This window comes from Enhydra lutris, unplaced genomic scaffold (genome assembly GCF_002288905.1).
Source record: "Enhydra lutris kenyoni isolate GAN:26980312 unplaced genomic scaffold, ASM228890v2 scaffoldscaffold4, whole genome shotgun sequence".
NCBI classification, from domain to species: domain Eukaryota; kingdom Metazoa; phylum Chordata; class Mammalia; order Carnivora; family Mustelidae; genus Enhydra; species Enhydra lutris.
The window spans coordinates 13,544,066-13,565,966 of record NW_019154088.1 but is presented as its reverse complement, the minus strand read 5'-3'; the positions used below and the strand labels follow the sequence as shown (position 1 = coordinate 13,565,966).

Sequence of the window (21,901 nt, the reverse complement as noted above, 5' to 3'; positions counted from 1 at the left end):
ATTAATAGTGTGATGCCTTCATTAGAAAGGAAAAGGAATTTGATTCCAGGTCACAAAGCAAGTTAGTAGCAGAGCTAAGACATGGACCTAGACTTTCTGACTCCTTTCACCCTATTATTACATTTGGAGGCCTCCTTACTGTAAGACCTGGTAAAATATTACCTCATATTCATATAGCTCTTAGTGCCACACCACGTTCAGCATGTACAATCTCTCCTTTTGGCCCCTCAACGACCCTGTGTGCTAGAGACAATAAATGCAAGTGTTCTCTCTTTGAGGATAAGGTTGCAACTCAAGAAGACACATAGTAGTCTATAATAGAGTCAAAACTAGCACCCAGTTCTCCCAGTTCCCTCTCCGGGGCTCTTTCTACCATGCCATCCTGCTCGTCTGGTCCCTTCTATCAGTGAACTTTGGTTTGAGACACCAGAATTAAAACAACAGCTCATTTTTAAAAATTACCTATTTTGTAGGTACAAAATTAAATATTTAAATCTCTCTGCCCCCTTTCCTCCGAGGTACTTAAATGTTAAACTGAGTTCTCTAGTTTTGCACTGTTCGGGAACGACTTTTCTAGGGAACTACCCTAATTAAGTTAAAACAAAAATTTAAATACATGAAATAGAAGGGAAGATGCGTCTGCAGTCCTCCCTTATTTCTGGCCCACATCAGTCTCCATTGCCATGGTTGGGTTTCTCAAACCAGGGCACATGGCCAAAGACTATTTGAAACGTCTGGTATTCCCCCTAACACCTAACAGGCTAGTAGTAGGTGGAAAGTGCAGGACCCCGGGGGAGAGATGACCTGAATTCTAGACTTAGGCTTCTCCAGTCTCAAACCCGGTGTTGCCTTAAGAAGCCACCTAAACTTTAGGTGGTTCCGTTCACTGCAAAATGAGGGGACTGAGTCAGTGCATACCGACAAACGTAACCGTGTAACTGTACTTACGCTTTACCCACGTCATCCAACAATGTACATTTAATGTACTATTGAGTTTCCTTCGTCAGAAGTCGCGTGCTCCTCCCCTCCCCGAAGCACGGGTGGGCCTCCCGCGGCGGACGGAGGCTGAGCTTGGTAGCCAAAGCCAGTCGGCCGACTGACAAACTAAAAAAAAGGCAAACACCTGCGGCTGGACCCCGGGCCACTCGCTGTGCCCTAACGGTTCCTAATTCGGGGCGGCGGGGCGCGCTGGCCTGCGCTCCCCCGGCCCCGCCACCTGTTCCCAGCAGCCAATGGGGCGCGCGCGGAGGGCGGCGGGGCGGGGCGAGCCTACAAAAGCCGGGGGCCGCGCGCCGCGACATCGCCTGCTGGCGCGCCCTCGGGAGGCTCGGACGGACGCGGCCGAGCACCTGGAACATTCCGCTCGCCGACAAGCCGGGCGCGGGGTGATGCTGCGGGTGCGGTGTCTGCGCGGCGGGAGCCGCGGCGCCGAGGCGGTGCACTACATCGGCTCTTGGGTGCGTGCGCCTCCCGCCTCGGCTGGCGGCCGCGCGCGCTCCCCCTCGCCTTCCCTCGCTTTCCCCAGACAGCATTGCATGACAGTGTCCCTCGGGCCCCCCTTGGAAGCTCAGCTTCAGGAGTCTTTGCTGGCTGCTGGGAGCTCGGCGGGTTCCGGGGAAAGCGGGACAGGCATTGGGGCCACACCCCGTGGGCCGCCGTGGCAGTCACTGCAGGGGGCGCCGCCCTCCTCGCCGGACCCTGATTTGCTCCAAGAGGCTTCCGGCCCGGGGTGAGGGTGTGGGACCGACGAGTGACACTTCTTAATACAAGGATGGAATTATTGGGCTTCAGTACAGGGTGTGGGCATAGAGTTGGGGAGCCTTCGGGCAAATTCGTGTGGTGTGGATGGACGGGAGAGGAGGCAAACTGGGAATCTGGGATGGAGAGGGAGCAAGCAGGCCCACTCCAAGAATAACATGCAGTCCCGAGACCAGAGAGGAGTTGGAGCTAGTTCAGGCTGTACCCAGACTTTCTTCCGGGTCCCCACCCTCCACTTGCCGGTTTCTAAGCGTGCGTCTGCAGACCTCCTAGCTCCTAGGACAGGAATAGCCGGGCAGTTTGGCTCTCTCCTGGCAGCTGCTTCTAGAACAGCTGTCACTCTCCCTCCTGCTTTGGTCCCCACCCTGGCTCCCCTCCTGCCTCCTTCCTAAGGCATTTAACAGAGTAGGAGCGACATTGGGCACAGGGGAGCGATGTGGGTGGTGTTTGAGATTTGCGCGGTGGGTGAGGGACTCTCCCTATTGTAGATTTTATAGGCCCTGGATTTTCAAAAGGCTTTTTGGAAGTCTTTAGTTCTCTTTTCTGGTTTATAAATTTGTGCTTGGGTTAATTCTATCATGGCTGGGATACTATGGACCATCTGTGAAATGGAGCAGATGGCACTTGGTTACTCTCAGAATTGAAGTGCCAAAGAGTGGGAAGTGTGTGTTAGCAATGCAGAATTTTTAGTTTGAAGCTGATTATTCTGAAAGATAAGGCTCTTTACATATGCTTCTACATTTTCATTTGGGGGGGGGAAGTATTGGTGACTTTTAACACTGAAGGGGGAAGGAGGCTTCTTCCTCCAGCTGGACTTGGCAGGGAGATATGGAGCAGCTTTCTGTGGTTTTCTAGGAACGGGGTGATCCATCATCTATGGAAGGGTTGCTTAAAGCTTGATTAAAACTTGAATGCAGAAAACCATTCTGAGATATTAGGATAGAATCTTCTGAGGGGCTTTAAAGAGTTATGTCAATTCACATATAGAGAAAAAGATAATTTATAAAAAACAAGAAGGGAAAACTATAGCCCTACTACCCACCTGTATAGTAACTAACATCTTGATTTACATTCTTCTAAAGGATTTTAAATGTCTGTATTATGCTGGGTTTCATTCTATCTCCTCCTGCCTGCAAATACTGTATAGGAATATGCAATAATCTCTTCTTTGTTCTTGGAAGCTTGGAAGAACCTTAACAGGGTGGGTGCAGAGAACTTTCCAGAGCACCCAGGCAGCTACTGCTTCCTCCCGGAATTCCTGTGCAGCTGATGATAAGGCCACTGATCCTCTGCCCAAGGACTGCCCCGTCTCTTCTTACAACGAATGGGACCCGTTAGAGGAAGTGATAGTGGGCAGAGCAGAAAATGCCTGTGTTCCACCATTCACTGTGGAGGTGAAGGTAAAGCAAGGGTATTCACATGTCTGAAGGGGGTTCACTCCTTACCTTCTGCAGGCTGGCCTCTGCCCCCATTCTCCTCTATAGCTGCTTGCACTGTAGCTTACTCCAGACCTCTGAACTCCAGTGGTGATTTTAATTATCTTACATGAAATACCTGTGGTGTTTTATTTTTCTTAAAGATTTTATTTATTTATTTGACTCAGAGAGCATGTGCACAAGCAGGGGAAGCTGCAGAGAGAGAGAGAGAGGGAGGGAGGGAGAAGCAGGCTCCCCACTGAGCAGGGAGCCCAAGGTGGGGATCCATCCCAGGACCCTGGGATCATGACCTGAGCCGAAGGTAGATGCTTAACCAACTGAGCCATCCAGGCAACCCTGGTGTTTTATACTATTTACACAAATAACTCCTTCCTTCAGATTCTGACAGATCTCATCTGGAAATGTAGTTCTTTCCCTATTCCTCACGTCTTCCTTCACTGTCTGTAATGTTGGGGTTGAGCAGAATTTCACTTTGGCCCTCTTCTCACAGCTTCTCCTCCCACTTCCAGTCTGGTCCAGATCTTTCTCCAGATCAACGTGTTAAAACTCCTTGGCACATCTTGAGTTCAGCTGCCAGCCTCACTGCTATACTGGACCCTTCTTCATTTCTTCCTTTCCCATTTTGGCATTTCTGTTTACTAGAACTGAAACAACAAGGAGCCATCTTTGATTTCTCCTTCAGTCACATCCTCTACATTCATTGTCCAAGATTTAACAAGTCCTTTGTCAAAAGCAACCTTACCTCCATCCCTCTGCTGCTGCCTTAGGTCAGGATCACATCTACTGCCTGGACCATCGCAGCTAACCCCTCACTGGTCTCCCTCATTTGTTCTTCTCTCCAAACCACCTTCCAGCTTCTGTGAGAGTGCTTTTTTAATTTTTTTTTAAAGATTTTATTTATTTGACAGAGACAGAGGGGGAACACAAGAAGGGGGAGCAGTAGAGGGAGAAGGAGACGCAGGCTTCCTGCAGAGCAGGACCCTGGGATCATGACCTGAGCCAAAGGTGAATACTTAAGGACTGAGCCACCCAGGCACCCTGAGAGTGCTTTTTTATACCAAAATTGGATCACATTGCTCATCCTGCTCCTATCATTCCTCTATTTCCCAATCTTCTTTTCTTTTCTTTCTTTTTTTTTTTAAAGATTTGATTTATTCATTTGACAGAGAGAGAGATCACAGGTAGGCAGAGAGGCAGGCAGAGAGAGAGGGGTAAGCAGGCTCCCCGCCAAGCAGAGAGCCTGATGCAGGGTTCGATTCCAGGACCCTGGGATCAGGGCTGGAGCCAAAGGCAGAGGCTTAGCACACTGAGCCACCCAGGCGCCCCTTCCCAATCTTCTACATGTCCTCTTCCCCTACCACTACCTCAGATACAGTTCTCATGGTATTCAAGATCATTCACAATCTGGCTCTTATCTGCCTTTCCAGGACTCCCCATTTCAATCATTGGCTCATTTTAGAGGTGTGTTAATATGGCAGGTTAGCAGATGTCCATTCTTATTTGGGTTCCTCTCAACTCTAATATTTCACATTAGTTTTCAGCAGACTTTATATGATAATCCTATAAGCAGCCAAACTAGACTTCTCACTGTTCCCCAAACAACCATCATGCCTGTGCTCCCACTCAGAACTCTTCCACCTATGTTCTTGTGCTGCTCCTGTATGGAGTTTAAACCTACCCCTCTTAACTACCACAGAGATCTGATGGTCCCTTCCCCAAAGCCTTCCAGGGTTTCGCTGGCAACAAGTAATATCTCCTAAAAACTCCTAGTATTCTTTATCTGCAATATTCCTAAGGCTGGGCCTCTGTGGTTTGGTTTTCAGGTTTCATCTTGGATAAGGGAGTGCCATCCACATTGCGACACAGCCTGAGCTTCCAATAATAATGGGTTCGAAATATATCTTCAATGTACTTAAATTCTTCCTGATTATTTACAATGTTATTTATAACATGGATTAAGGAAATAAGTTCCATTACATCATTGCCCTCATGAGCAGAAATGCTGCCTACCTTGTACCGGGGCTCCGGAGGTATCAGCACAAAAGACCTTGCTTTCTGTTCAGAGAGAGAGATCTTTGTCTAGAAACAAAGACTAAAGCTAAGTATCTTATGCCAGCCACTTAACAGTTGAATTGAATGCCAGAAGAGTAAAGGAAAAAGCAATGACCAAATGCTGGAGAGTTAGGAAGTCTTCTTGAAGAAAATGACTCTTTTAATTAGACCTTGAAGACAGTGTAATAGAAAAAGTCGTAAGTTCTAATTGTTCTGAAACTACCTCTGGTTCTGATATGTGATGTTTGCTGAACAGATTAATTTATGTATAATCCATGTGTTTTAAAAAGGCATTATCTTTTTTTAAGTCTTTTCTTAAAAAGAAGTCCCATCCCTTAACCATTTTAATTGGGTGGAATTAAATTTAAAATTCAAGCAATAGCTTATCCTTTTACTTGTCTGTAAAACTATTGACTTTTGTGCTATGTAATCCTACAGAAACGGATATGATACACATGATTTTGAGTTCTCTGTCATTTGTGGAAAGTGTACCAGGCTGAAGTCAGGAGACCAGGACTGAATTACATATTTGATCAAGAAGCTTGATACTAGTCTTGGTTAATCAGCTCTTTGACCTTGTGCAAGATTCCACAGATTTCTGGGCCACAATAAAGTGAAGATGTTAAGAGGTTTGCTATCTACCTAACAAGATTAAATATGAAGGTAAAAGGTTGCATGCTAAGTGTTTCAAGGGACAAAACCATACTTCATTACTGTTGTATGGATCTAGGTTTACATTACAGAAGTACACTGTAAGTGCAATGATTGTAGATATTGCTAGTATTAGCAGTATTGATTTCATTCATTTGGTTATTTCTGCTTTATGCCACATGCTAACCTAGGTAACTAGAAAAAATTAAAGACATGCATAGCCCCCAAAAGGCAAGGCCTTACTAATGGAGAAAAATGATACAGATGTATCAATCATCTTGGGAACAATGAAAGATAAAATAATGTATTAAACTGCTTTGAGCAATTACGCATAAGATTGGTTGGAAGATATAAAGGCTAGAGAAATTTTATGGGAGTAAGGACTGTAGTTTTCAGGAAGCACAGTTTTTAAAAGCTATGTAGCTTTTTATTCTGTAAAACATAATGAATACTTTCTACCAAATATGTGCTTTTTGTTTTGCTTTTATCTTTAAAACAAAGCTTGTAAGAAAGGACCTTTTATAAGTAAGAAAGGACCTTTTATAAGATACAAAGTCAGTCAAGGTTAATGTACTATAAGTTTGAGGCTGGATCGATCTATCTATCTATGAAATATCTCTTGATATTTCATAGTTTCCAGAGACTATTTAAAATTCGTTTGGCAACCGACCCCCTCATCCCCTGGCCCTCACACGAACCCAAAGGGTTTTAAGCTCTGAAAGACTATAAAGTTTCCAGGAGTGCAGCCATATCTCTGCAACAGGTTATTAAAAACATCATATGCTAAGCATTTAATGTAGTGTTTTTTATCTTGCAGACACTTGGTAAATAATTGCTAACTCATTTAGCAAGGTCACAAAGAAAGTGTAAATAATTTCCAACTATGTCTTGGAAAATATAATGTGCCTTGATCGTTTGGACTCTGTTCAACCTTAGTCAGACAGAGTATGAGTTACACAAGGAAACTCACACTGTTCAAGTAGATTTTCTCCCCCCAGGAAAGCTTAGTTCCTATTTACCAAGGCCAGTTTCATTCTGCATAGTTACACAGAATACTTTGGAATGTGTCCGGCAAGACAGCATGGCTGTGCATCTGCTGGAACGAGTTTTAAAGTTTCAAAGGCTTCTTGTCCTTTAGTGGACTGTAAGCGATGTGCCTGGCATGAGAAGGAGAAAGTGATGAATGGAGGAGTAGTACCGAGATGTGTCTGAGAGGACTATAAAGACTCATTGTTATCCTCTCCTTCTGGGGGCTGCTGCCAGACTTCCTAGGAGTGGAAAACAGTGGAATGCTTTTGTTTTTAAAAAGAGTAGATTGATCTTAAAAACTACGTGAATTAATACCGATCATTTGATACTGATGATATTTGTCACAGGCCAGAAACTGAGCCTATTGTTTTCCTATAAATCTTCAAAAGAAAAGCAACTAACCAATAATGTGGACAGGGATCAGCAAACTTTTTTCTGCCAGATAATAAACATTTCAGGCTTTGCAAACCATACGTTTCTGTCATGACCACTCACCTCTCAACTCTGCCACTATAGTGCAAACGAAACAAAACAAAACAAAACAGCTACAGACAATATGTAAATGAATGAGTGTGTCTGTGTTCCCATAAAACTTGTATTTACTTAAAAAAAAAAAAATGGCCATGGACTTTTAGTTTGCCAACCCATTTTTAGAGCCTCACCGGCATCCTCCATTTTTGTTAAAGACATGTTTTTCAGATTCTTATTCCTTCTCCAGCAGGCTCAGCTCTAGCCTTACTGGTGTGAACCTAGGTACTGAACTAACAAGAGGCAGATCTGCCTCTATATGTTTGATATTTATCAGACTGAGGTGGAAATGGAAGTAGAGACAGAAAATCTGGAAAGGACATCATCTTTGACATTACTGGGCTAGACATCTAGACACTGTATCTCATCACCCAGTTCCCTTAACCACTATCTGAAATTGTCTGATTTGTGTGGAAACCTTACCTGACCTGATCAGGACTGGTAGGTAGTCAGTTAATCGATGATATAAGGAAGTATTTTTCTTAAATACCTGCTTTAAATATTTTTTTAAACTTAAAGTATATGGATGCATATCACTTTGCCAGTCTTCTGATGAAAGTCCAAGTTTTCTCCTAGCGTTCGGATCTTCTGATTGGAATTCTGCCTCATCTACCTTGATAAATTACATCCATAAACATCCTCTACATTTCCCAATGTATTTCTTTAAATTGAGAACTTAGGAACATGCTAAACAATCTGAATGAAGAATCCTTCTACATTTTTATATTTTTGAAAACCATTATTTTACAGTTGTTAGGCTTGCCCTATTTCAATAGTCATTTTTAGCAAATCGAGCCTTTATAAAAGCATTTAACTGGTTTTCATTCAGTTGTCTTTTTAAAATGCGTATCACCCTTGGACACTTTCTAAATGTTACGCTTTTTTTCAGCTGCCAAGTGTGTGAATTCATTTATGGGATCACTTCCTTCTGTGACAAAAGGACTTGAAGTGGTATGAGAACTTGGAAAGACTGGGGAGGGGAGGCATGTCTGCAGGGAAGGCTCGGAAGTAGCAAAGGCAGACTTGCGCTGCTGTACAATTTTGCCAAGTGCTAATTCTGTTGAATGAGAAAATCAGTAATGGGTTTTTAAGAGCAGCAAAGAACGTTTGACAATATGTCCCTAATTTTAAGGGGGCCGTGTCCTATTGTCCTACAGAGTGTGTTGCAGTGCTGTTTTCTAGATAGAATTCTGGGATGCATGGGTAGCACATGGTTTTATCTTAGTACGGATGTGCTCTTATCTTAGGCTCTTTTGTTTGTTTTCTTACTTGATTTCGTTTAGTGTAACCATCCCTCAGAATAATATGCTGCTCAAAATATAACTTTAATAACTAATGAGGAATTGTACTGGTCACGTAAGCTTGCTTAAGGATGACCTTGAGAAAAACATGTACTAGCAGCAGGGGTGGAGGGGATGATACATGCCCTTGAAGCCAAGCAGCTGGGGATGCCCGGCCAGCTCAGGGCGGGACACCCCTGCTTCCCTTTTTCCCTGTCTCCTGTACCTCAGAGAAAGCCTGCTGTTAAGGTAATCCCTTTAAGTGTGCTAGCACAACTACAAATCCAAGCTGCTGGACCAGACACGCCTTACTCTTCTTCTTGTTTACCTCGTTTACCTCTAAAACTTGTGACCAACATCTGACTCACATTCCTTCTTGTTTACGTACTAGACCTATGGCTATTGTATAACCTTCTTTTCTTCTCCTTTGTTGCTACCTTGTATCTAATAAATACGGGACTGAGGAGTTGTTCGGGTGACAGTCCTTCCAGTTGTTGTCCCCTGCTCGCTGTCTTACAGCTGACTTGTTTGGGCCTCATTCCTCTCCCGTGCGCTGTTAGGAAAGCGGAAGTTAAGACTGTCTAACGGAGTCCCTATGTCCTGTTTTGTCTATGAAGCTTTTACTATGAAGGACCAATAAAAACTGGAGAAGACTCTAAGCCCACCTGAGGGCAGACATGCTGTGAATGGCAGGGCAGAAGATGGCGGGCAAAGAGTGCAAAAAGTCTCAAAACATCAAGGAAATTTAGAATTCTTTATTCAGCAAATATTGAGTGTCTTCTCAGAGAGGCAGTGTGCTCAGTGCTGGGGATCAACACTAGATAAGACATAGTCTTAATCTCATTTCCATTAAATTATACAAACCAGGGGCACCTGGATAGGTCCCTCAGTTAAGTGTCTGCCTTTGGCTCAGGTCATGATCTCAGGGTCCCAGGATCAAGCCCCAAGTTGGCTCCCTGCTCCGCAGGAAGTTGCTTCTCCCTCTCCTCCTTGCTCATGGTCTCTCTTTCTCTCTCTCAAATAAATACAATTTTTTTTTTTTTTTAAAGAAAAAAATAGGTTACAGAAATCCTTGTTCACTGCCTAGGACTTTATCATGAGTTGTATTTTTCCCTGATTAAGTATTTCACTTACTTTCTCCTGTTTGTAGGCCAACACATATGAAAAGTACTGGCCATTTTACCAGAAGCATGGAGGCCATTATTTTCCCAAAGATCATTTGAAAAAGGCTGTTGCTGAAATTGAAGAGATGTGCAATATTTTAAAAATGGAAGGAGTGACAGTGAGGAGACCTGACCCCATTGACTGGTCACTAAAGTATAAAACTCCTGATTTTGAGTCTACGGGTAAGTGATGTTGGATACCTAAACTGCTAGTGTCTTAATTTTTAATTTCTTTCTTAAAAGCTCAGATAATCTCTCAGAGATTCTTTTAATAATCCTTTGAAACTTTAGAGATTACTTAGGAACAGATTGGTTCTTTTCAATATGATTAAGATGTCCATATTCTAAACTCCATTGTAAATCAGAATCTTCTTGAAAGAAGCAGTTTTTCTAAACCTTATGATCATTTCCTTTCATAGAAGAGTGGATTCCATGTCATTTACAGAAGTTAAGAGGGGAACAGAAACATTCCCATTTTAGTTTTAATTGACATTGCTACAAGATTGTTCTTGTGCCTGAGTTCAGTGTTCTAATTTACAGTTCTAGAAATGATCCTTGGCCCAATTTTTATCTTGTGGTACTGATACTCCCTGAAGAACTCTGTTTCTATGTAGCAAGAAAGGAGCTTACAAAATGTGAAAACTTTTTCGTTCTAGATATCTTTGAACAAGGACCTTATTACTTCATTTCTTTTCTTCCTTCCTTCGTTCCTTCCTTTCTTCCTTCTTCTCTTCCTTTTCCTTTCCTTCCTCATTCCCTTTCATTTCCCTCCCTTCCTTCCTTCCTACCTTCCTTTCCTAGCTTTGCCATCACCACACATGCTAACAATCTAGTATATATCACTAGTATATATCACAACCTAGTCTATATCATCTAGTATATATCACTCCATCTTTTTCCATTTGCATATAAATCTATGCATACACATTCCTATAGATTTTCTGTAATTTTTTTTTTTTTTTTTTTTTTTACCAAGATGTGTGATCCTATTATATAGATTCTTCTGTCTTGGAAATGAGCATTACTGAGGTTGTTGTGGAATTTTTTGGTTTGATAGGTTTATATGGCGCGATGCCTCGAGACATCCTGATAGTTGTGGGCAATGAGATTATCGAGGCTCCCATGGCGTGGCGTGCCCGCTTCTTTGAGTACCGTGCATATCGGTCAATTATTAAAGACTACTTCCACCGTGGCGCCAAGTGGACAACTGCTCCCAAGCCAACAATGGGTGATAAGCTTTATGACCAGGTAAGACCCTAATTATAGGTGAGCTTATTAGTAACTTCTCTCAATAATCCAGAGAATGAGATAGAGATTCTCTGAAACCTTGTATTTGGTATGCATTTGAGAAACTGAGAACATCACCTGCATTTAAAAAAAAAATTGTTTGGGGCGCCTGGGTGGCTCAGTGGGTTGGGCTGCTGCCTTCGGCTCAGGTCATGGTCTCGGTGTCCTGGGATCGAGCCCCGCATCGGGCTCTCTGTTCTGCAGGGAGCCTGCTTCCCCCTCTCTCTCTGCTGCTCTGCCTGCTTGTGATCTCTCTCTCTGTGTCAAATAAATAAATATTTTTTAAAAATTGTTTTATGATAAAAATAAGGTAAATAATATTGTGATAACAGTAATAGTAGTAATAGCTAACACTTATCTGGTGTGTATTGTGTGCTAGGTCTTGAACTAAATGCTTTTATACATTGTCAGTCCTGTTTATTCTTCACAAAACCCTCTGGAGGGAGAAGCATCAATCCTTCCCTTACGGGGAGGAAAACTTGCCTAAAGGGACATAGCTATTCATTGGTAGAAACAGAAAAGTCACTCAACTGAACTCCATTCGGGATCTACAGGCCATATTCACAGTAAAAGGAAGTATATATCCCTTGTTAGGTCACTTATTACTTGATCATTTATAGAAAGAATCAAAAGATCAAAATTACTTCTAGGTGTTTAAAGACAGAAATGAGTAATGAATTCATTCCACCACACCAAATCCATTTTGGCAGGGGATGCATGCATCTTGTTTGATGGTATGAGTTAGGCTCAGGACCAAATTCCTTTTCTAAAATAACAGAATGACTTCATCCTGTTGACTGTCACTATTGTAGATAGCTACATAAATCAATATGAGTCATGAATATTTTCAAAATCATTACCATTGCTGTACTGTTTTCTTGTAAGTATCAAGAAATTGCTGTCATGCCTAGTTTTGGGCTTTTGTTTTTTGTTGTCAGTTTATTTTGATTTAGTTAGCATGGACCTACCTCTTCCCCGTGCATGTTTTAGTCTAAAACAGGGTAGTACTATTTTGGGAAATGATGATGTTGAATTAATTTTCTTAGTAATGGATGTCCCATAAATAATTTCCTTTGTATGTATTCATTCTCGTTCCAATTAGAATTACCCTATCCATTCAGTAGAAGACAGACACAAATTGGCTGCTCAGGGAAAATTTGTGACAACTGAGTTCGAGCCATGCTTTGATGCTGCTGACTTCATTAGAGCTGGACGAGATATTTTTGCACAGAGAAGCCAGGTCAATAAAAGCTGCCTCTTAAATTCCACACTTTATTACTACATTTTTAATTCATTATTGTATACTTTACTTATACATTATTGTATTTTTTGATGAAAATATTTTCATCCTATTTTTAGTTGTCTAAACATAGAACCAAATCTTTATAGAATTATGTCCTCCTTTCATTTTCAGGTTACAAACTATCTGGGCATTGAATGGATGCGTAGGCATCTTGCTCCAGACTACAGAGTGCATATCATCTCCTTTAAAGACCCCAATCCAATGCATATTGATGCCACCTTCAATATCATTGGACCTGGTCTTGTGCTGTCCAACCCTGACCGACCGTGTGATCAGGTAAGGGAGCCCTTAAGACTCTGGAGAAGCATTAGAGTCTACCAACTGAAGTAATTACCATTTTTATTTTAAGCACTTCCATGGTTCCTAATGGTCCTAAATGACAAATGCAGCGGTGCTCAACATTATGAGAATCAAACATTGGATTGCTTGTGGTGGATTTACTATAAGGTGACCAGATCTCCCAGATGTATGTTGTAGCCACGATAATTAGTGTAGTGTCATCAGACTTTGACTTTCCTTAAGGCTTGCCTTAAGGCAAAGCCTCCAGTTTGTGTGTCTCTGGTGTTTTTATTGAGGAGAGTGTATTATCCCACAGCTTGCAGCCAAGATCCCACAGCAGCTGAACTGCAAATAGGATGATCCCTGCATGGCGGGACAGTGACCCTGGGTAGTGGGTGTCTTCCTCCCTCTCAAGTGGGTCAGTACCCCTTTGCCCAGCCCCAACCCACAGGAAGGAGCAGCTGGTCTGCTAGCATCTGCAGCCTCCTGCCTCTGCTGCCTCCCTCCTACTTCCAGTTGGGTGGTGAGTGATTCTGTGTTATTTGTTAGGCTGCAGTATACCTCTTAAAAATGACTACTTTAGGGGTGCCTGGGTGGCTCAGTGGGTTAAGTCTCTGCCTTCGGCTCAGGTCATGATCTCAGGGTACTGGGATAGAGCCCCGCATCGGGCTCTCTGCTCAGCAGGGAGCCTGCTTCCTCCTCTCTCTGCCTGCCTCTCTGCCTACTTGTGATCTCTCTGTCAAATAAATAAAATCTTAAAAAAAAAGACTACTTTACCATGTCACTGTTTATTTCCAGCCCATATATTTATACCCAATGACCAAGATTACTTATCCATTTTCACTTTAATATAATTTATTGATATATTAAGTGAGTATGTGAACATAGGAATGGCTGGGTTATAATGGTCAGTAAGGACATTTACGGTTCTTTGGGAGTACATCCTTAACACCTGTCTTTATGCTATGGTAGAGACGCAAACTGATGGACTATGAAGTGGATGGACTATGGGTTTAACACAGTCATTACATTTTTGTTTCCTTATAGCTAAATAGATAGGAAATATTTTCATTTTCTTTAATGTGAATTTGTCAAGGAAAGTATCTTCCATGTTTTAAGATCTCTGAAACCTAAATAAAGCATGAGAATATTTTTAAAAGCATTAACATTTCTGTTACTTTTTTTTTTTTAACTTTAACTGGTAATATGGTAATTTTATTTTACATTTCTAATTAGGATTCAGACAAAATCACTTCAAATGTTTGGAAATTTAATTTTATTTTGGCAGCTGAGAAGTCAGTGTCTCAAAAAAATTATTATCTTTATTATCTTTATTAATTATTATCTTTATTAATAAAATTATTATCTTTATTAATAAAAATTATTAATCATAAGAGCTATCAGAGACTACAAATGATAATAATAGCATATATAGATTTAAACCTCCTTGGGGTTGTTTGTTTGTTTGTTTCTGTCTTGCAGATTGATCTTTTTAAGAAAGCAGGATGGACCATAGTTACTCCTCCAATACCAGTCATCCCAGATGGTATGTTTACTGTTACATACTCCTAGGCTAAAATGAGTATTTCAGTGACTGAAGAGCTTTCATCTATAGACAGCAGCCCAAATTTTAGTACTTTAATAAAGAAAATATTTCCCCAGGAAGGAGTAAACTTGCACCTGGGCCTATAGGTACAAGAAAAGACTGGGACTTATGTTTGTAATCTCTCCTTCCATACACAATGCAAGTGAGAAGATGGGAAAAATCAGCATAAAGCAACATCACAAAGCAAGAAATGAGTTTTTAAAGAAAACAAGGTGAAATCCAAATGTGTAATAGGTATCGATTGAGTCTAGATTGAATCCTGACATTTATAGATAAATTTTCTTAAGATTAAATTGTCTTAAGATTAAAATAAAATTCCATAGGGAAAGCGAACTACTGAAAGAATGTAAGTGTCACTTTAATATTCTTCACTTTGGAACCCTTGCTTTAAACAAAGATGATAGTGGACATGATTTAACAGTTGTTACCATTTTTAGATCACCCACTCTGGATGTCATCCAAATGGCTTTCCATGAATGTCTTAATGCTAGACGAGAAGCGTGTCATGGTGGATGCCAATGAAGTTCCAATTCAAAAGATGTTTGAAAAACTGGGTATGTACAATAAATGAGACATGGCGTCATGCATGAAAGTATTAAATCAGAATAACTAAAGAAATTACCGCTAGGTCTGATGTATGATTTACGTAATTCAATTGCTATTCCTTTTAGAGGTACCATGTTATTATTTCATAGATACACAATATTTTTATTTCTAACAATCATAATCCCAAAGGGTTGGAGATGCATTCCAGGCTCCTCAAACATCCCTTAGCAATAAGTATATCAATCTTCTGTGACTTATCTAACCTTTTGGTGCCCATGTAGGAAGATTCATGTCTTATATTTCAGGTGTATTACCCAGAAGAAATGATTTTCCCCCTTGACACATCCCTCTTTAATGTGTTATCAGTTGAAAAAGACAGGCCTGTCCATTTTAGATTGAGCCCAAGCTAATGATTTGATCTCTATTGCTATGCCACTTTTTTCCTGATTTTCATGAAACAGTTTCTTTGTCCATTAATATTTTATTGTTTCTCAACTTTAAATATTATTAATAACCAGATATATGATTCATCATATTTTATGATTTACACACAAGGAACTTGTTAAAGCAAACTTTATCCAACAACTGGAACCTTTCCAATTCAGGATTAAAATAGCTCTGACCATCTGAATAAGAGAGATACATCTGTCTACCAGGAAACACACTTGTGTTTAAAAGTCCACTCTTTATCCCAAGCCCACTCCTTACCCCTTGCAAACTCTGTTCTTACTTCCCAAAGCCCTGCCAGTCTCACTTTCTTGGGAAAGTCTTTTCCGATGGCTCTTGTGCCTTCCCTCCCTGACTACCCCAGTGGAACTTTTAGTGACTCTAGAGCTATCTTTCCCCTCAAAATAATGTGTTCTTTGGGGAAGAGGATAGATTTTCTTTTTAAAATACTGTTATGCTGTATTGAACACTACAATAAAAACTTCTGATGTACTATATGCTGGCTAACTGCACACAAAAAAAATGAAAAAAAAATCCCATTGTGCTGAACACAATAGATTTCTTTCTAAATAAAGTTGGTTAACTGGGCCATGCACATCATCACAAGCACATCAGTGCAAATGGTGCCAGATTAAACTACTTGCCTGAATAGATTTGGTACCTGAATGAGCATCCAACCCAGCATATTAAAAATACAAGCTCGGTTTCATTGTTTTCTTAAGGTGGTGAAGTTGATCCTGTCCCACTCATCCAACCCACTGACTTGTGAATTGTCAGCAGAACAAAATAGACTTCACCGTGTCTGCTGTCTGGTGAAGACTTTATATTAGCAGTGGAATAGTTTAGATGAAATATAATTAGTGACAAAACAGTTGAAAGACTGTTTGGGGTACAGGTAGACTTGAGGATTAGAGACACGGGGTTGCTACCTATCTTTGGGATTACTTTCTACAGGAGAATCTTCTTGGGCGTCCATCTAACTGACCACCTGTCTCTCTTTTGATGCAGGTATCAGTACCATCAAAGTTAGCATCCGTAATGCCAATTCCCTGGGAGGAGGCTTCCACTGCTGGACCTGCGATGTCCGGCGCCGAGGCACCCTGCAGTCCTACTTCGACTGACCGGGCCTGACGGTGCTGGTGGTGGCTTGGCCTCCAAGAAATCTAGGAAGCTTAGGGATAAGGTTCATTCTCCCACTTGAAAAAGTGCATGAACTGTAGTGCTTTAAACAATCGTATCCTTAACAGGGGTCTTAAGCCTGGTTTATTTTTATTACTTTTCTTTGATGTAAGGAAATAACTTGTGCTAGGTCTTACTTTCTCCTCCTAAATTCATTTACTATTTGGCTTCAAGTGTAAACATTTGGTGAATGTGTACCAACAAAAATTAGTTGTTTGAGTAACTTGGCCACTAATATTTAACCATCTACCTCTGTTTTTAATTTTCTTTCCAAAAGGCAGCTTGAAATGTTGGTCCTAATTTTCATTATTTTTTTTCCTTTTTTCTAAGACTTGTGAATGTTTGTATCATTTCTTTTTTCTAAATGAGAGAAAGACTTAAAATGTACACAGATCTTAAGCAGAACCAAGTAATTGTCTCTTTTTCTAATGAGGAATTTTGGTAATTTTTAATTTTTTGTCTTTAAAAAATAACCTAGACTATGCAAACATATTAACTGAATTTTCCATGAATGTTTTTAATATTCTTATTTCAACATTGCTACTTGCTACTAAAAACCTTTTCATACAACTTACCTCATTTCAAGTGATTTAATCTTTCTTCTCTGTCCAAATTTTAAAGAAATATTTAGTGCAATAGGTTGTTAGTTAACTATCAGTTCTGATCCTAAATTTTGATCTCTAGTGTCTAATGGATATATTGCATTTTTGATAATCTAAGCTTGGTTTACAGATATGCAAATTATTTCAAGCACAGACCTTAAAAGCATTAAAAAACTAATGGAGGTAAAACCTATATGCAATGTGAAATAATTTTAATGTTGGATTGTACATGTATTTTTATTCTAATAAACTTTTATGTTACAGAATGGATTTCATTAGAGTTTGGCATCAGCCCCATTATTTTAAGCATAGGTAAATTATAAGAATGTAGCTCTAGGGACAAAATTTTAATGCTCTGAAGTAATACATTCATCCTTAGTAAATAACCTAATATGTGTATTCACAAGTGCTTAGCAGAGTCAGATTTTATTAGTTTTTTTTTAAGATTTATTTTATTTTAGAGAAAGAGTGGGTGCGCACACACACATGGGAGAGGGGCAGAGGGAGAGGGACAGCAAGAATCCTCAAGCAGACCACACTGAGCACAGAGCCTGACTCAGGGCTCAATCCCACGACCCTGAGATCATGAGTTGAGCTGAAACCAAGACTCTGACACCTAATCGACTGAGCCACCCAGGTGCCCCCAAATTTTATTAATTAATTCATTCAAAAATATCTAAATGTTTTCTGAATACAAGGGACTAATCCTAGGCCCCAGAGAGGAGAGTATCTGTTCTCAAGACGCTAAATGTTTTGACTCATGCGAAATGTGGGGGGTCGGAGGGTGGGGGAAGACGAGCTCTGAAATGAGCCACAGGTTTACCCTATGCCTGTGCCCCTGCCAACACCTTTAGCTCCATTGTATTCTGGTGTCCTTTCTCACCCAACCCCCTGCCCCCACAGGAACACCTATCAGTTCTACACTGGGCCAAATCCTGTTCAAGAAGTCGAGAGAGTCATGTGGACTAGGGCATACTTAGGGTATATATATATATATATATATTCCCAGGTCTAAATCCTGCTCAGCAGTTCTACTACATACCTCCCCCCATTATCCCCAGTGCCTATTCCAAACCTTCACTATGTTCTCTTATCTGATCTTATTGTTTCATTTTTCACAGAGCAAGTAAAGGCAGTCCAGTGTCCGCTTCCTCAGCTTTTCTGCTCTATTTCCAAATTAGGATGGGCATTGTCCTCCACATTGGGAGAGCTTTTCTGACATCACCCATGACATGCTGGGTATTTCAGGTCTTAGCATAATCTTACATCCTTCAGTTCTTAGAGCTGTTTCATATACAGTCAGTAACAAGCCTATAGCTGTTTTCTAGAAGGAGTATACTGGAGAATAGCAATTGGTGCTTTTCTAGTTCAAAAGCCCTGGGATAATGATCTGAGCTGAAGGCAGAGGCTTTAACCCACTCAGCCACCCAGGTGCCCCAGAACACTTATAATTTAATCTTGTCTTTAGGATCAGATGGTCCTAATGGAATAATTTTTTTTTTTTTAAAGATTTTATTTATTTATTTGACAGAGATCACAAGTAGACAGAGAGGCAGGCAGAGAGAGGGAGGGAAGCAGGCTCCATGCTGAGCAGAGAGCCCAATGTGGGACTCGATCCCAGGACCCTGAGATCATGACCTGAGCCGAAGGCAGCGGCTTAAACCACTGAGCCACCCAGGCGCCCCCCTAATGGAATAATTTTAGCTATAGCTTTCTGCAGTTCTTAGAAGCCTTGTTGGTGTTCAGTCTCAGTCAAATGCCTTTTCCCAGGTAATTTTATTTTATTTATTTTTTAAAATTATTTATTTATTTATTTGACAGACAGGCAGAGAGGCAGGCAGAGAAGGAAACAGGCTCCCGGTTGAGCAGAAAGCCCGATGCGGGGCTCGATCCCAGGACCCTGGGATCATGACCTGAGCCGAAGGCAGAGGCTTTAACTCACTGAGCCACCCAGGCGCCCCCCCCCCCCGGTAATTTTAGATTTAAGTTAATAGTATCTATCCCTAAGTGAAGGATACGATTTTTCCAAAAGCCAAATAGGCCCACCAGGTGCTGAGCTTCTAGTTTAGTCCGGGAGGTGGGGAGCAACAGCAACGTGTTCCTTGTTGTCTGTGGTAGGCCACAGGTTGCTCCAGCCCGTGCAATACCCCCAGATTTTATAGTCTGCGTAGGACCCTGAATTTTATTAGAGTTAAATTGATCATCCCCAATCCTCATATGACTTTATGACCTTAGTTAAGTTTCTTTTAGTAAGTCTCTTTTAGCTTAATCCTCAGTTTCTAAGATAATCATAATACCCCAAAATAGTGTACTGAAATATTGTCCAGTTGTATTAGATCTCAGTCCCACCTGACCAGACTGACAGTATGTGGGGGAGTTCACTCTCCTTGAGGGGATCCCATACATGTGTGTTACAGATCATAACATATGAATGCAGATTGTCGTTGCCTCTCCTTGGAGACTGGAACGCAGATTGTTGTTTCCTCTCCTTGGAGATAGTAAGAACAACATATTTTCTGGTGTGCCTGGGTGGCTCAGTCAGTTAGGCATCTGCCTCCGGCTTAAGCCATGATCCAGGGGTCTTGGAATCAAGTCCCACATCAGGCTCCTTGCTCAGCCGGGAGCCTGCCTCTCCGTCTGCTTGTGCTCATGTGCACTCACTCTCTCTCTCTGACAAATAAATAAATTTAAAAACTTAAAAAAAAAATGTATTTTCTGTGGGGTTCTGTGGGGTGAATTGGCTCACTTCTCACTGTCTATCTCTGCAGACACTTGGGCTCTGCTTCCTGCACCCTGCTATCGGATCAGATATCATTCCTCCATCAGCTGTCTTCTCTCTCAGAAATGTGTGGACAGCTCCCATTTACTATTCTCTCTTTCCCCTTCTCTTCATCCTGGTGGGTTTTTATCTTGTTATGCTGCAACTATCATTTTAGGACAGTTTCAGAGGGAAAATGAAGATAAATGTTTGTGTTTAATCCACTCTAGTCCTGAATTGTGTAGAAGTCTTTAGACCCTTAATCCTAAATTGCATGATAAAGGAGGAGATTAAGGGAGTACCCCCAAAATCTTTATGAGATTTTATAGGAAGCTGGGTGGCTGGGGTAGGGGAATCCACAGCTTTGTCTCTTCAGACTCTAGGATGTAAAAATCCCAAGTCTGGGAGTACAGTGAGTTAAGTGAAGTACTCACCTTGGGCACTAAATTTGGGTGGCCCCCAAACTTACTAATCTACATAAATAATACTTCAATCCAGTATTATTAAAATTAATTAATAAAATAATGAAAAATCCATGATGAACAAAACATCAAATTTTTAAATACAGATAGGATTACTGATGTTTCTTTTGCCTCACCTCCCATGTGACTCAGTATGACACTGGGAGCACACTCGGAATTAGGGTGAAGTGGAAGTAAACTAGCCCTTGCACTGTCTTCAGCCCAGCTTCAAATCATCTATAGCCCAGAAAATCTTCTGATCATCTGCAGTCCAGAAAGCCCTTCAAATTTTCTGTAGCTCAGAAAATCTCGAGCCTCCTAATGGATTAAGATGGTACTTGATTGCCGGTACTCTGAGATGCATTGAAAAAAAGCAATGAAAATTCTTTTTTGAAGAAATATAATATCCATCCATCCATCCAATTATTTCTAAAAATAAAATTTCACAAAGTCCCACCTGAAAATAGATGCAGAAGGAGAAAAGACCCCTTCAGCAAATAACATTCAATAGAAACATATCCACAGGGACTCCTTATATCAGATTATCAGACATAGACTCTATAAAGTATCATCCCACACAGAAAGCCCATAGCCATTAGCAGTCATTTCCCATTTCCCTTCCAAGCCTCAGGCCATTACTAATCCACTTTCTGTCTCTAAAGATTTGTCTACTCTGGATATTTCACATAAATGGAAGCATACACGATGTGATCTTCGTAACAGGCTTCTTTCACTTAGCAAAATGTTTTCAAGATCATGCACTTTGTAGCACATATCAATACTTCATTCCTTTTTATGGCTAAGCAAAACTCCACTGTATGGATATTCCACATTTTATTTGTCCATTTCTACTTTTTGGCAATTATGAATAATGCTGCTATGAATATCTGTGTACAAGTTTTTGTGTGGATATATTCCTTTTCCTTGGGAATAGGGTTGGAATTGCCAGGTCATGTGGTAATTTCAAGTATGACTTACAGAAAAAAAAAAACACATTAAAAAACTAATAAGAATAGGGGCGCCTGGGTGGCTCAGTGGGTTAAGCCGCTGCCTTCGGCTCAGGTCATGATCTCAGGGTCCTGGGATCGAGCCCCGCATCGGGCTCTCTGCTCAGCGGGGAGCCTGCTTCCTCCTCTCTCTCTGCCTGCCTCTCTGCCTGCTTGTGATCTCTCTCTGTCAAATAAATAAATAAAATCTTAAAAAAAAAAAAACTAATAAGAATAAAAATAAGCCCACTGATATACCAAATCAGTGTATGATTTGTGCGATTCATTTGTACAACCATTTATAGGACTGCATTATGGTTTTAAAAAAACAACGAAGGTGTGCCCGGGTGGCTCAGTCAGTTAAGCATCTGCCTTCATGATCCTAGGGTTCTGGGATCCAGTCCTGCGTGGGGCTCACTGCTCAACAGGGAGCCTGCTTCTCCGTCTCCCTCTACTGCTCCCTGGGCTTGTCTCTCTCTCTGTGTCAAATAAATAAATAAAGTCTTTTTTAAAAAGGCAATGAAAATCATCTAAGGGGAAAAGTGGCTTC

At 41.1% G+C, this 21,901-nt stretch overlaps 1 protein-coding gene across 1 annotated transcript; it reads left to right on the top strand.

Moving 5' to 3' along the window:
* The first annotated feature begins 1,309 nt into the window (after nt 1-1,309).
* LOC111160090 (glycine amidinotransferase) lies at nt 1,310-17,409 on the top strand. Its single transcript, XM_022522924.1, has 9 exons — nt 1,310-1,457; nt 2,940-3,158; nt 9,885-10,080; nt 10,955-11,145; nt 12,287-12,424; nt 12,599-12,763; nt 14,249-14,312; nt 14,810-14,926; nt 16,374-17,409. Exons 1-9 carry the CDS (start codon nt 1,389-1,391, stop codon nt 16,484-16,486), a joined length of 1,272 nt encoding a protein of 423 aa, XP_022378632.1. The 5' UTR covers nt 1,310-1,388; the 3' UTR covers nt 16,487-17,409.
* Nucleotides 17,410-21,901: the final 4,492 nt, after the last annotated feature.

Coding starts and splice junctions, on each gene's coding strand:
- LOC111160090 (XM_022522924.1), top strand. CDS start 1,389: ATGCTGCGGGTGCGGTGTCTGCGCGGCGGGAGCCGCGGCGCCGAGGCG. Junction 10,081..10,954: donor TCCTGATTTTGAGTCTACGG/GTAAGTGATGTT, acceptor TTGGTTTGATAG/GTTTATATGGCGCGATGCCT. Junction 11,146..12,286: donor GTGATAAGCTTTATGACCAG/GTAAGACCCTAA, acceptor CGTTCCAATTAG/AATTACCCTATCCATTCAGT.